Source organism: Ovis aries, chromosome 7 (genome assembly GCF_016772045.2).
Source record: "Ovis aries strain OAR_USU_Benz2616 breed Rambouillet chromosome 7, ARS-UI_Ramb_v3.0, whole genome shotgun sequence".
Taxonomy (NCBI): domain Eukaryota; kingdom Metazoa; phylum Chordata; class Mammalia; order Artiodactyla; family Bovidae; genus Ovis; species Ovis aries.
Genome location: NC_056060.1, coordinates 70149570 through 70164305, shown reverse-complemented (window position 1 = coordinate 70164305; position 14736 = coordinate 70149570). Strand labels below are relative to the sequence as shown.

General features: G+C 41.0%; 1 protein-coding gene across 1 annotated transcript in view; it reads left to right on the top strand.

Moving 5' to 3' along the window:
- The first annotated feature begins 2294 nt into the window (after positions 1-2294).
- Positions 2295-14736, top strand: part of RTN1 (reticulon 1) — a 246237-nt gene continuing 233795 nt past the window's right edge. The window contains exon 1 of the mRNA XM_027971902.3: positions 2295-2737. Within this exon, the coding sequence (XP_027827703.2) occupies positions 2497-2737 (241 nt within the window). The 5' untranslated portion in view covers positions 2295-2496. The remainder of the gene's footprint in view (positions 2738-14736) is intronic.

The window sequence follows — 14736 nt, the reverse complement described above, 5'->3', positions numbered from 1 at the left end:
AGCTTTGTTAGTTCACAGGGGTGCAAATGTAAAATAAATGAAACTGAGAGACACTGGTAATTTCAAATCATAGCATAAACCTGAAAATTTCTTCACCCAAATAGATAATTATTTGTCCACATCCAGAGGTAGAATGTAATGAATAAAGACAGTTGTGAAAATTGCTAAAACTAAGCATTGTGAACACCTCTTTTCAGCAGAGCAAAACAGAATAATTTATCAAAGCAGAATTTCAATTAAATGGTAAATGGAAATGAAATTTTTCAATCAAAATGGAACATTTCAATTTTCTCTAACAATTAGAATCTGAATATACTTTAACTGGCTATTTCTTCCACACATTCTCAATTAGAGTATTGATCAGTATCTGATGAAATATGAAAAAGATTTGGAATCATATCCCCAAACTCCTTATCAATTTAGTTATAAGGAAGTTTTGAGGCTTGCATAATTTCTTCAGTTTTTCTAAGTGCTGACTTTCATTAATGTTTGTCAGAGAAACAAAATAACATTCTCCATATAATTCTGTATGTAATTCACTTACCATAAAATTCTCAAATATTCAGTACTCATTGATAACCACTTGATATTAAATCATTAGTTTTCTGTATTTTTGGCATGTTGTCAATAATGAAATTGTGAGAAATTTCCATCTGGTATTTCTGATGTTCTAAATAATAGATTTGAAAAAAAACTCACAAATGCCTCCTGATATGTGAAAGGATTAATCTTCATGGAAAGAGAGCAGTGTAATAGCTTTTCACTTTAAAGATTTCTTAAACAGGCTCATTTTTTTCCCCATGAAAAGATTTGGAAAACCCTGATGTTTCAGGATAACCAATTTTTGTTTGTTATTGTTGAAGGGGGTAACTTTAAAAAATAGCTTTATTGAGGTAAAATTGACAAACACTGAATCACACATATTTATAGTAAATGAACTTAGGAATTTCAACATATGTACACATCTGTGAAGCTATCACCACAATTGAGCCAATGGACACGTCTATCATAAGTTTTGAAGATACCAACAATGTAAAATATTGATGATCATCACATTCCCAGGGGTATCTGGCCCTAGAAGGCCAAGTATATTCTCTATTGAGTGAACACATTTTCTCTTAATTAGTCACTGAATAGAACAAAGGGTTGGGCAGAATTCAGGCTTTTAACTTTCAGCCTTTTTGAGGAGTATCTGCATGGTGCTGAAGTTGGCCTTGGAATACATGAAAATTGACATATACGAAATCCTCAGCATGTCTATAGTGGCTTAGCAGTTCCACAAGCCTCAAGGAAGCTTGCCCCGGGCCCCACCTTTTCTAGAGAAGGAGCAGTGCATGGGCTTAGTCCTCCACCCTGTGTGTTATTATTTTTTCCAACCACATCATTTCATAGACAGTTTAGGAACCAATAAAGCACAAGTCTTGTTTGAAAAGATATATCTAAACATAGGAATAATAGATTATAAGCCAAGTCACTTCCTTTCTCTGAGTTTCTGTTTATCTGTCAGGTATCTTCCATCTTATCAGAGAGCTGTAAAGGAAAATGGGGGCGAGGGAAGCAGCAAGCTTCCCGGAATGTCCAACTTCTCAAAGAAAGCAGGCTGCACAGACAGCTTATAATCTGTATGGCTTTGGCTCAAGGTTTCTGCAAGGAAACATAAGTTGTTTTTATCCTGCCCATTGCTGTCTTATTCGCCCTCAGTGCTGGTAGTACTGAAGTCTGGTAAGCTTTTTTTCGGAGGCTATCCTGATAGCTCTTTCCTGTACTCCACTATTTTTGGTTGTTTTGGAAATAGTTTAAGGATGCAACATTTAACCCCAGGGTTGCAGATTCTCTCGTCTCCCATCTGTCAACCCCCACTTCCACCCCTCCCCGCCAAGACCAGTCCCCATCCACAGATGATACTGGTCACCCTCAGAACTGTGGCCTTGATGGCTCCAGTTTCCGTTCTTTGACTCGGGTCCCAGGACACCAGTCCAGGTTTAACTTTATGAGTTGGGTGGCCAGCTTGCCTAATCAGTCACGTTTCAGCTAGGGGCTGCTTCTACCTGCTCATCCTCTGGTTCCTCCCCACCTGAGAGGAAGATTCAAGTGGATTTGGCACAGCTCCTAAATCGAGGCCTGCCATTAGCAGGCCGGGGGCTGACGTGTGCAAAGGAAGACTCGGACCGAGCAGGCCTTTTTCACCTGCGTAATAACAGGCTTGGGAGTAGCGAGGCGGCCGCGGCGGCGGCGCCAGGAGGAGGAGGAGGAGCGCGGGCAGAGGCCGCCGCGGGGCCGGGAGGAAGAGGGGGAGGAGAAGGAGGAGCTGAAGCGCCGAGAGCGATAGGCAGCAGCTCGGCCGGAGTTGCAGCGGCGGCGGCGGCGCTCACACCGCAGCCTCCCCAAGCCCCGAGTCCCGGCGGGGGCAGCAGCAGCGAGCGCCCGCCCGCCCACCCAGTCTCTGCACCTCGGCCCCGCCAAGCCGCTGTCGCCGCGCCCGGGGAACTGCCAGCCATGGCCGCGCCGCCGGATCCCCGAGACGAGCTGCTGCCGCTGGCCGGCCCCGGGTCCCAGTGGTTCGGGGACCGGGGGGAGGGGGAGGACGAAGCGGTGACGCCGAAAGGAGCCAAGCCCGAGACGCTGGCGGGGGAGCCGGGACCCGGGCTGGGCGCCGGGGTCGCCGAAGCTGCGCCGCGGGAACTGGGCTCGGGCCCCGCCCGGCCGCCGCCCGTTGCCATGGAAACTGCATCCACAGGTAAGGCGGGCGGCGCCGCTGCCCCGCAAATGGCGTCTGGGACTCTGGTCCCCTAGCCGGCCCCCTTCTCTTCAACTCACCTATGCACCTACTTTGCGTTCTCTATCTTCAGGACCAACCTTAATCCGTCCCCGCCCCCACTCCCTTCGCCACAGGCGCCTGTAAATATTAAATGACTGGTAGGAACAGAAATTTTATTTTAGTTTCCAAAGGCTCAGAAGAAAACAAAATACTATTGATCCTTTTATTTCGTTATGGTTATTTTTCTGGCTTTCGAAGTTGTCCTCAGAGACAAACCGCAGCATCCTAGCTGCTGGTGCGCCTGTGTACAAGTTTCTTCCTTGGGACTGGGGGCTGTAGGGCCCGCTTGGCCAGTTGGGACGATTTGGTCGGGGGGCGTGTTTGCTTGCAGGGCTCGCTCCCGCGACAGGGGAAGCTGACGACAAAGCGACCGGCAGGCCCGCTGCCCCTAGACCCGGCTTGATCTAGGGCAGAGATGTGACTTTAACTCTCCCTTTCCTTAACCTCCGAGAGTCGCCACACCCTACTTCCTCCCATTTCCCTTTCCCTCCTCTAGCTCACCGCACACTAAACTGAAACGCCGAGGTGTGTTTAATTCCGGAGGGACTGCGAAGCCAGAAGGTTGGGAGCTGTGCCGGTCCCCCGCCCAGAATCCTTCATTTTCAGCTCCCCAATGCTCCCACCTCGAAGGGAGCTTTGGAACTTGGAACCCTAATTTAGAGCGGCCGCTGGCTGCGGTGCTAGAGATTGTTGAGTCGCGGTGGGTGTAGCTAGGAGGCACAGTTTGCCAGCAGTCTGAACCAGCGAGGGCGTTACGAAATTGCCCTGGGTTTGTCCTCCCTCCACCTTCACCTTCTGAACTGGATCCCAGCGGAGACCTGAGATCTTGAAGCATCCTGCCCAAAGGATGCCTGAAACGAGCTTTGGGGTGGGACTGCCGACTCAGGGAACTCCGTGTTTCCAAGGAGCGGGGAGGGGAGGGTGCTGTGTTGTGTAGTTCTCCGAGAAAGCTTTGCCGGGTGGAATGAGAGTTGTGTAGATTTGGAGATGTAGCTTTTGAAGGCCGGGTGCTAGGTGATCCTGGGGGAACGGAATGGGGGCGGGACTGGCATTCTTGTTCTTGGCAGCTGATTTAGGGGAACCCTTTTCTTAAGCCACTGCCTCTCTTAAGGGTCACATGGAGTGCTTTAGGTAGTCTTGATTATGCCCTAGTATAAAAGATTTGAGCTGAGGAAAGGAGATTGAGGGAATGTTTTGAATAAAACATTCTGAAGGGAAAAGAAAAAGACCATATACAAACAAAAAAGAAAAAAGACAGACTCAAAAGCAGAAAACCCCGTTTGTCCAGTATTAGTTATTATATGGGGGAAGGGAGGATTTCCGACTAAGATCTCAACTTAATCTAAATGAAAAAGAAGATGGCAAACCTAATAGAAAAAGGAAGGTACTTTTTTGGTTGATTTACCATCAGCATTCTTCGTTGAGAGTAGCTCCTAGTACAGAACCTTTATCCACCATCATCAAAATAAATCATTTATAAACATTGCCCACCTCTCATTGGTGTGATCAGGGTCAGGTGAACTAAGGAGGGGAAGCTTAGCTTCCTCTCAATAACATACTATCCACTAAAATAGTTGATCTATATAAAATGCTTTTAACAATTGTGACAAAGTAGGCATTTGCAATATTTAACATTATTACTATTATTATAGAAATAGTTTGTTAAATATATTAGGGATTTCCTATCCTAGGCAACAAATATATTAGTAAAATTAAACATAATGCTGAGTTTGGATGGGAAAAGAATGAAGGAAGGGGGACAAAGCATAAGTTTGCAATTTATACAGAAAATTTAAAGTTTATTTATTGCTGCTTGAAGGAATTTGTCATATATTTATTGATTATTTAGTGTTTTCAGTTTGCATTCAGTATTCAGTATGGGCTGTTATAAGAGGCCTAGATGCCAGAAATGATATCTAAATAAATTACTAGATCTTGAAAAAAAATTAAATAAAATCTGGGCCAGCTTCCTTATCTGTTATTTTAACAGTTCTATTGCAATTAAGTAAAGTTAGCAGGTGTATCCTCAACTTAATCAGGGACAAAATCCAGAGGAAGCCTATTAAGCTCATAATTTTGCTTTTTTAAAAGAATGATGCTCTTTGGGACTCAAACTAAGAAGTAACTTAGAGGTTGAGTGTGATACACTGTAAACAAATTATGTTTCTTTTTCAAATGGAATTCTAAAATGTAAGGCAGATATTGATGTTTTAAAACTTTTTTTTCCCCTGAAAAACACCACTAATCATGCCATCTGGACAGAAATTCTGTGATTCATTTTTATACATTGATGGTAATTAAAGTTTTTGAAGAAACATTTCTAAAAATATTTCTCTGTGATGTCCTGGAATGAATATATGTTTAAATATCATTAGCATTGCACGATAAAACTCCATCAGTACTATATTTCCAGGTATTCTCATTGCTTCTGTCTCTTTAGTGGGATGAAAATGTTCTCAACAAAAAGTAACACTTTATTCTAAGGCTACAGTTTTTAATGTCAAATTGATAATGGGCGTATGATATGTCTGTTTCCAAGGGAACCTTTAATGCACCATGTGTAGGCTACAACATGTTAGGCTGTTAATCATGAATCAGTGCCATCATCTAGTAACATTATACAAAGGGTGTTAAGAGCAACTGTTTTGTTTTTTCATGATCAGTTATTTTATTCCTGAAAACTATTCAAAAGGAGCATACAATAACACAAGGATAGAAGAATGGCCCTTTGTTTAAAGGAAGAATTTAAAATAGAACATTTGAACAAAATGCAATGGTAAGATGTTAATTCATTGGCCACTTTAGAAATTAACTCATTGACTGATTCATGCATGGAAGGCAAAATGAATAAGAGAATTGAGAATGGCCTGGAGAAATTAGCCCAGTGTGATGATTTGCTTTAGTGATATTGACCTATAGACAATTTACCTTTAATTTCTAGATGATTGCTGAGTTAGGGGTGACAGGGAGAGAGAAAGAAGGGAGGAAGAGGGACAGAGAAAGAGAAATTTTCCTAATTTACTTGGACCACAGTACTCATAATTTTCAAATGCTGAATATGATACTCCATTGGAAAAACTATTCTTAATCTATCATGATTTAAATACTTTTCAGAAATGTTTATATATGCTGTGTTTATTCTGTTTAATATCATAAATTGTACCACACATATTACCAATCATATTTTAAAATTCACATAGAGGCTAGATTGACGCTTTTCTTGTGGATATGTTTGATAGATGTGTAAGTATTTTTTATTTGGAGTCATTTCCAGCAATCCTCTTCAGAAGGTATAGATTTTAATCTTCTGTTTTCTTTCATCTTTTAAGAAAACTGCAATTCTGTTGAAATGGGAAGGAACACTACACTTACTTTTACAGTATTTTACAGAACCTTTAAGAAAATAAGAGTTTCTAATGCAATTTACTTCTCTGGGCATAGACTCTGGATATAATCAATGACATTTCTGACAGTAACTACTGTGCATATCTTTCATATTGGGAATTCAAATTGGTTAAATTAAAATGTAGAAACACATATGCTAAAAATACATTGATAAATAAACTTTATCAAAGCTTTCAGCATAACTTCCTCTTCATGAACTCACTGTTCCAGAGACCCCATCCTTATCATTGTCCACAAATACAGCATAAACCTTCCTGCTCCCATCTCTTTTTTTAGGCTGTTCATCTACTTCTAACTTTGAGGATTTGGAAAAGAGTAGATTATTTTGTTCACTATACTGTCTATCTTGCATAGCCAGGATTATGGAAAGTGTTTATTATCTATAAAATGAGAGACCATTGTGATTCAACTCAATTTAGTAAACATTTCCTGAATGCCTCCTTTGTGTAAGGATCTGTACGGAACACAAGTTGTGGTTTCCTAGAATGTGTGCATCTTTCTGTTTCACATTAGTATTTAGTTAAATAAGTTTTTTTTTTTTTTTCATTTTCCTTATTCCCAAGTCACTGCTGGAAGCTTGTTTAGAAGGGTATTATAACAATCTAACCACATTAGCACACAGGCGTGAGTTACTTTTCTGAGGTCAACACTGAATAAATAAATACAAGCATAGGTTGCCGAAAGTGCACAGCTGAGGGAAAATAAAATCCATCAACCTACCTATCTAGCTAATTCTATCTTTATGGAAATAGCTGGCTGAATAGTACTCAAAGATCCTTGTATTAGTTAGTTGTGCTTTTATTTTAAAGTTAAAGGAAATTATTTCAGTGGTGACTAAGGAAGATTTGGAAAAGGCACTATAAAATATAGACAGCAGTGAAAATAAAAGACCTATTTCAAGAGACTAATATATCACATAGGAATGCTCTCTGTGAAAGAACATAGTCGAAAGATGTAAGACAACCGATTTTTATTTGTTTAAGTAATATTTGGGGCAAAAAGAACAATGAGAAGAACATGAACTGGAGAGGCTCACTGCTTGGGGAAGATGTTCTTGTGAGAGTAATGAAAAAAGGAGAGGGAAGAGTTTCTCAATTCATATTTAACCTATGTTATTTAAAATGGATAGTGATCATTTTGAACTGTATACAAATATTGAACAACTATGTTATGTAACAGGAACCAACATAGTGTTGTAGGTCAGTTATACTTCGAAAACAAACAAACCCATAGAAAAAGAGATCAGATTTGCAGTTGTCAGAGGCTTGGTGGGTGGAGGGAGAACTGGATGAAGGCACTCAAAAGGTACACACTTCCAGATGAGATAACTAAGTACTCAGGATATAATGTTCAACATGACAGGTATAATTAACAGTGCTGTATGTTATATATGAAAGTTGTTAAGAGAGTTAATCCTTTAATCTTATATCTGTATGAGATAATGGAAGTTCACTATAAGTTATTGTGGTGATCATTTAAAAATAAATAATTAAACTGGGTGTGAGTGAGTGAAAGTCACTCAGTCATGTCCAACTCTTTGCGACCCCATGAATCGCAGCACGCCAGGCCTCCCTGTCCGTCACCAACTCCCGGAGTTCACCCAAACTCATGTCCATCAAGTCGGTGATGCCATCCAGCCATCTCATCCTCTGTCGTCTTTACAGCATCAAACCTTGCTTCTATCACCAGTCACATCCACAACTGGATATTGTTTTTGCTTTGGCTCCATCCCTTCATTCTTTGTGGAGTTATTTCTCCACTGATCTCCAGTAGTATATTGGGCACCTACTGACCTGGGGAGTTCCTCTTTCAATATCCTATCATTTTGCCTTTTCATACTGTTCATGGGGTTCTCAAGGCAAGAATACTGAAGTGGTTTGCCATTCCCTTCTCCAGTGGACCACAGTCTGTCAGTCAGTATTACTCAGCCACAAAAATGACTAAAATTGGATCATTTGTAGAGACCTGGATGTAGAGACTGTCTTACAGAGTGAAGTAAGTCAGAAAGAGAAAAAACAAATGTCATATATTAATGCATATATATGGAATCTAGAAAAATGGTATAGATGGTCTTACCTGCAAAACAGAAATAGAGACACAGAGGCAGAGGACAAACATGGACACCAAGAGGGAAAAGGAGGGGAGTGGGATGAACTGAGAGATTAGGATTGACATATGTACACTATTGATACTATATATAAAAGATAACTAATGAGAACCTACTGTATAGCTCAGAGAACTCTATTCAGTGCTCTGTAATGACCTAAATGGAAAGGAAATCCAAAAATGAGGGATATGTGTATACGTATAGCTGATTCACTTTGCTGTACAGTAGAAACTAACACACCATTGTAAAACAACTATACTCCAGTAAAAATTAGTTGAAAAGAAAGAACGCATGCTGTTTAAATTTGCAAATGGCACAAAGTTTCAAAAGATTGTTGATATGGTAGAGAATATCACTGCTATTTAAAAATCTTGATTTTCATGTTAACCCAAAAGTGGATTCTTTTTACTAAAATAATTTTCTACTCTAATTTAAAAAATTCCTTTTTGGAATAGGAAGCATATGCATGTGATATTATATTTTAACTGAGTGAAGTAAGACAGAAAAGGAGAAATAGTGTATGGCATCCCTTACATGTGAAATCTAAGAAGAAGTGATATGAATGAACTTACAAGACAGAGACTCACAGACTTAGAGAATGGACTTATGGTTGCTGAGGGGGTGGGGAAGGATGGGGGAAGGAAGAGTTAGGGAGTTTGGGATGGACATGTACATACTGCTATATTTAAAATGGATAACCAGCAAGTACTGTATAGAACATGGAACTCTGCTCAATGTCATGTGGAAGCCTGGACAGGAGGGGCGTTTGGGGGAGAATGGATACATGTATATGTTGGCTGAATCCCTTTGCTGTTCACTTGAAACTATCACAGCATAGTTTGTTAATTGTCTCTACTCCAATACAAAATAAAAAGGTTTTAAAAAAATAAAATTTAAAAGGTACAAAAAGGTATACAGAGAAAAGGAAGTCTTCTTCACATTCAGTCTTTCAACCAGCCTTTGTTCCTCTTCAGCAGCAACCATTTTTATCAAATTCAGCAAGGGAGCACTGTTTAATTCATTCATTATTACACTATTATTGATTGAACTTCCGCTATATTCCAGGCATCGTTCTAAGCACTAAGTATATGGTACAGAAAGGGAAAAATGAAAGTCTATTTCCAGTAAATTATATATCTTTGTGTGTGTGTGTGTGTGTGTGTGTGTGTGTGTGTGTGTGTAAAGGAAAGGAGAGAAGAGGGAAGGGAAACAGAGAACAAAAAATATATGTCAAGGTATGGTAAGTCCTGTGTGTGTGTGTGTGTGTGTGTGTGTGTGTGTGTGCGCACGCACGCTCAGTCAGTTGTGGCCGATTCTTTGCCACTCCATGGACTGGAGCTTGCTAAGCTTCTCTGTCCATGGACTTTTCCAGGCAAGAATACTGGAGTGGGTTGCCATTCCCTTCTCCAGTGGATCTTCCCGACCCAGAGGTTGAACCCTGGTCTCCCGCATTGCAGGCAGATTCTTTACCATCTGAGCCAGTGATGTAGAGGGAGAATTAAATAAGGTGGAAGTGAAGTTAGCAGATGCATTCAAGCCAGTGAGATTACTGATTGATCTTGGAATCTGGGGAGGAGGAATGAGGACAGAAGGCGATGAAGCACAGAGAAAAGATGATATGAGCAGCATGTTATTTGATATGGAGATTAAGGAGGGGGTACAGTTATTGAGGAGATTGGAAGACTGGGATGGAGTAGAGGACAAGGTCATCAGAAGATTGAGGTCCAGAAGAATGGCAGGCTGGGAGTGGAATGATCACCTACGTGATTACTGAGATTGCAGAGAACTGTGGCGGAGATTGAAGAGTACAGTGAACCAGTGCTGTTGTGTTTAGGAAAGAACATAGTGTCTTGGGCTTCAAAGTTACAGAATTATAGAGACAAGGGAAGAAGAGTAGCCTGTAAAATCATAAATATAAATTTCTGACTATGGGTTCTGCAAATTCTGTTTAATTTGTTCCGAGTATATGAGATGCAACTTAAAATAGTTCATTGTGAAGGATGGGAACTTTGAGGACTATAATTAACTAAATATGAGCTAGTGGTATGGTGAAATTACTAAAATATCTTATGTAATTTTAGGTAATATTAATAGAAAGTCTTGGGTACACATTATATGAGGTAGCAGTTCTGGATTCTGTTCTAGGCAGGCCAAATATGTAGTGTTATACTGAGTGACAGGTGGCATGGTTTATAGAAACTGTAGTATGGCAAGAGAAAGGTGACTAAATTGGTGTGGCTTCTGGGGAAAAAAACTGCTGTTTGAGGAATGATTGAAAAAATTAAGAATTTTTAGCCCGAATAAAAGAATGAAAGGAGATATGAGTATTATATTCAAATACTAGAAGAAATCTTATGAAGCAAATAAAGACTTGACTGAGGTGATACTACCAAGCAGAATTGGGACTAGCAGGTAAATCAGAGAAACACATTTCAACTTAATGAAGGAGAAAGTTCTGATAATTAGAATTGCTCAGAAAAAGAGATGGATTACCTCTCAGTTACTGATATTTAAGAACAAATGAGATTGCTGTTTACTGGAGGAGACTTAGAATGGAAAGTGTTATACCAAGATCTTTATTCCTTCATAAGAGAAAGCAATACCCCTGACCTTACCTGTGATTGTTAAAGAAGGCATATTGCTTAAGAGTGAATAGCATACAAATGAAATCAGAAATAGTGCTGATTACAAAAACCACAGCTAACTTCAAATTGACTTCCTAAAAAATGTACTCTCCATGGAAGGCCACTCTGTGTGGCCTTTACAGGGAATCTAGAAAAATGGTACTGATAAACCTATTTGTAAGGCAGGAATGGAGACACAGACATAGAGAACCGACTTGTGGACACAGTAGGGGAAGGAGAGGGTGTGACAAATTGAGAGAGTGGTATTGCCATACATGCGCTGCTGCTGCTAAGTCACTGCAGTCGTGTCCAATTCTGTGCGACCCCATAGATGGCAGCCCACCAGGCTCCCTCGTCCCTGGGATTCTCCAGGCAAGAGCACTGGAGTGGGTTGCCATTTCCTTCTCCAATGCATGAAAGTGAAAAGTGAAAGTGAAGTCACTCAGTCATATCTGACTCTTAGCAACCCCATGGACTGCAGCCAACCAGGCTCCTCCATCCATAGGATTTTCCAGGCAAGAGTACTGGAGTAGGGTGCCATTGCCTTCTCTACCATGTATAAATTAGATAGCTGGTGGAAAGCTGCTCTGTAACACAGGAAGCTCAGCTTGGTGCTCTGTGATGACCTAGAGGAATGGGATGAAGGGGTGGAAGGTAAACTCAAGAGGGAGGGGAAACATGTATACTCATGGCTGATTCATGTTGTCATACAGTAGAAACTAACACAGCATTGTAAAGCAATTATCCTCCAATTTAAAAAAGAATTCTATAAAAAAATTCTTCTTTAATTCTCCGTTGTTGAGACAAGCTCCGTAATGTAACATACTTACTTCTTGAAAACTACGCAGTTTTATATAATTAAGAGTTATTACCTTAAATGCAAAACATGCTATCTGCAAGCATCTGTTTTATTCTTTTTTACTGAACTATACTTTTCATTTTTTACTACAGACTCAAATTCCATAAATATTTAATATATTCTAAAATGTTTGGGGAATTCATTAACTAATGTCTTATCGCAAAAAGCATCATATGATTCTGTCCTTAGTCCTCTGTCTCCCTACTGTACATTTATGCCAGATTATTCACTGTAAAACCATGTTTGCTAAGCTGCCTAATGATTTACATTTTTAGCTGGAACATTTTAGTTTAGTTCTGCATTCTAACTTCCATGTCCAATCCCCAAGTGAAATTTTTAACTCATCTACTACATGAGATAAAACCAGCTATAGAACAAATTCTTGCTTCCTGAATATGGGGAATTTGTTGAATATCTCACATTCTTAAAAGTAGCTAGAATTTTGTTTTATGCATAGCAAGTCTTCATTTTTTTATAAACAAGTCTTGGGCAACAGAAAATGTGTATTCAAATGATTGCTGATCTAGTTGTCATGCCTAAGAGTAAACAGCAATGTCCTATCTCCCTTTTGGCATGGATTGTTCAATGAATCCCGAAAAATCAGTGCTTCTTAAAATGTGGTTTGTAGACTTCCTGCTTTCAAAATAACACGAAGTGATTCACAGACTTCACCTCGGGGAAACAAGCCTGCCAAATGCGTGTCAAAACTTTAAGAAACACTGGTACATTGACTCTCCCCTCCTCCTGACTTACTGGCTCAGCATTTTGCTAGGAGCTGTGGGGAACGGAGGAACATGAGCTATGTCCTCTCTATTCCTCCCAGCTTACTATCTAGATGGGAAATGTGACTAATCCACACGAAACAGAGGTAAACAACTCAAGCGAGAGTCAAGTCTGGTCCTTGGATGGATGCTACAAGCTATAAGCGCTGCAGGAATTTCATAATTTTATGAGTTACAGGGGACCTGGTGTCTTGAAAAAGGTAGAGTGTACCATATGCCTAAAGGATGGATAGAATAGAATAAGCAGAAGTGGCAGAAAGGCAGTTTTAGGTGAGGAGAGAGACATGGGTGGTGACATAGAGGTGAGCAATGACTAGGGTATCTTAACCTGTCTGTTTGGGTGCGGGGAGACAGATTCTGGAGGGGAGATGTTATTCAGGACTTCGGACTCCTTTTATATGGATTCTGGGGCATTTGAAGGTTTATATTTGGGTGAGGTAATACATTCAGCCTTCTGCATCCTTTGGTTTCAGAAGGGCCGACTGTACTATACCATATTAATATAAGGGACTTGAGCATCCATGGATGTTGATATCTGCACAGGGTCCTGGAACCAATTCCCAGTGAATACTGAGGAATGACTGTAGAAAGCTATGTTAGGAAGATTAAATGTTATGCATAGATGATGAACTCAATGGGGGTGATCTAAAACCTGCACTTTTGCTGAAAGAAGGTTGACCAACAACATCAGTTTCGGAGCCTCGAATAAATAACCATGAGAATAAAGAGGAAGGTACCTGGAAAGAAAGAGGAGGAAAGTTGAGCACTTCATCAGAATATTCAACAGGACTTTGTGACTGACAGGACAAGGAGGATGAAGGGGGGAATGAATCAACTCTTAGGTTCTGTGCCTATGGCTGGGAGAATGACGGTGCTAAAGAGGGGTGGGAGGGGGAACTGGTCAGAGAGTTGAGGATAATACATTCATTTTTGTCATATGGGGCTCAAAATGAAGAAAAGCCATTTGAATGGAAGTCTGCACTTGGTAATGTATATTAAAGAATGGATTTTGAAGATGATAATAGGATTGTAGATACAGGTTTAGAAAATTGGAAGAGAAGCCATAGAATAATTTTGTTTTTTGAAAGAGATTGTGTAGTATGAGGGCTTCCCTGGTCATTCAGCTGGTAAAGATCCCATCTGCAATGCAGGAGACCTGGGTTTGATTCCTAGTCAAGAAGATTCCCTGGAGAAGGAAATGGCAACCCCCTCCAGGATCCTCACCTGGACAGTCCCATGGACAGAGAAGCCTGGTGGGCTACAGTCCATGGGGTTGCAAAGAGGCGAACACGCCTGAGCGACTAAAGAACAAAGGGCCAGGAAGAGAGCGTGTGCTCCTTGTCTCATACTAGCTGAGTGGTGTTAAGGCTGCCTCAGCCTCAGGTTCTGTGTGTGTGCTCCTAGGTCTTGGAGAGTGCTTGGCAGTCAGGTGGTAATTACCCTCATTATCATAGTATCAAAGAAGCCGAGATGGATGGTTCAGAACAAGCCTTGACTGAGAAGACACATTTGCCTTGGCTTTGGCCTCTACTGTCGTGTCAGTGTGGGCAAACCTGCTTTATGTCTCAGTTCCTTCTATATAAAGTGGACTTGATACCATTGTCCTGGCTACCTTGTGGTTGTGAAGATAACATGAGATAACCTTAGGAAATACCTGCAAATTGCAAATTACTGTACATCTGAGGGGCTTCCCAGGTGGTGCTAAAGAACCCATCTGCCAATGCAGGAGGCATAGAGATGCAGATTCGATCCCTGGGTCAGGAAGATCCCCTGGAGGAGGAAACGGCAACCCACTCCAGTATTCTTGCCTGGAGAATCCCATGGACAGAGGAGCATGGCAGGCTACAGCCCATAGGGTCGCGAAGAGCTGGACACGACTAAAGTGACTAAGCACGCAGGCATATATCTGTAAGGAAGTACTAACAGGAAGCCTGATCAGTGCTGTCAGATGCAGGAGAGCAGTCTAGGAGAATAAAGATTGAGAAAAAATCCTGTCACCTCAGCCCTAGGCGTTTCAATAGAAAATACCACTGCACGTAGCTGAACCTCAGCCAAGTCTCAGTGGGGAATGGCAGGAGAGCGAGGAAGAACGGTGCTGGCCAGAAGCAGGTTCTGGCATCCACATTGGAAAACATTTTGGC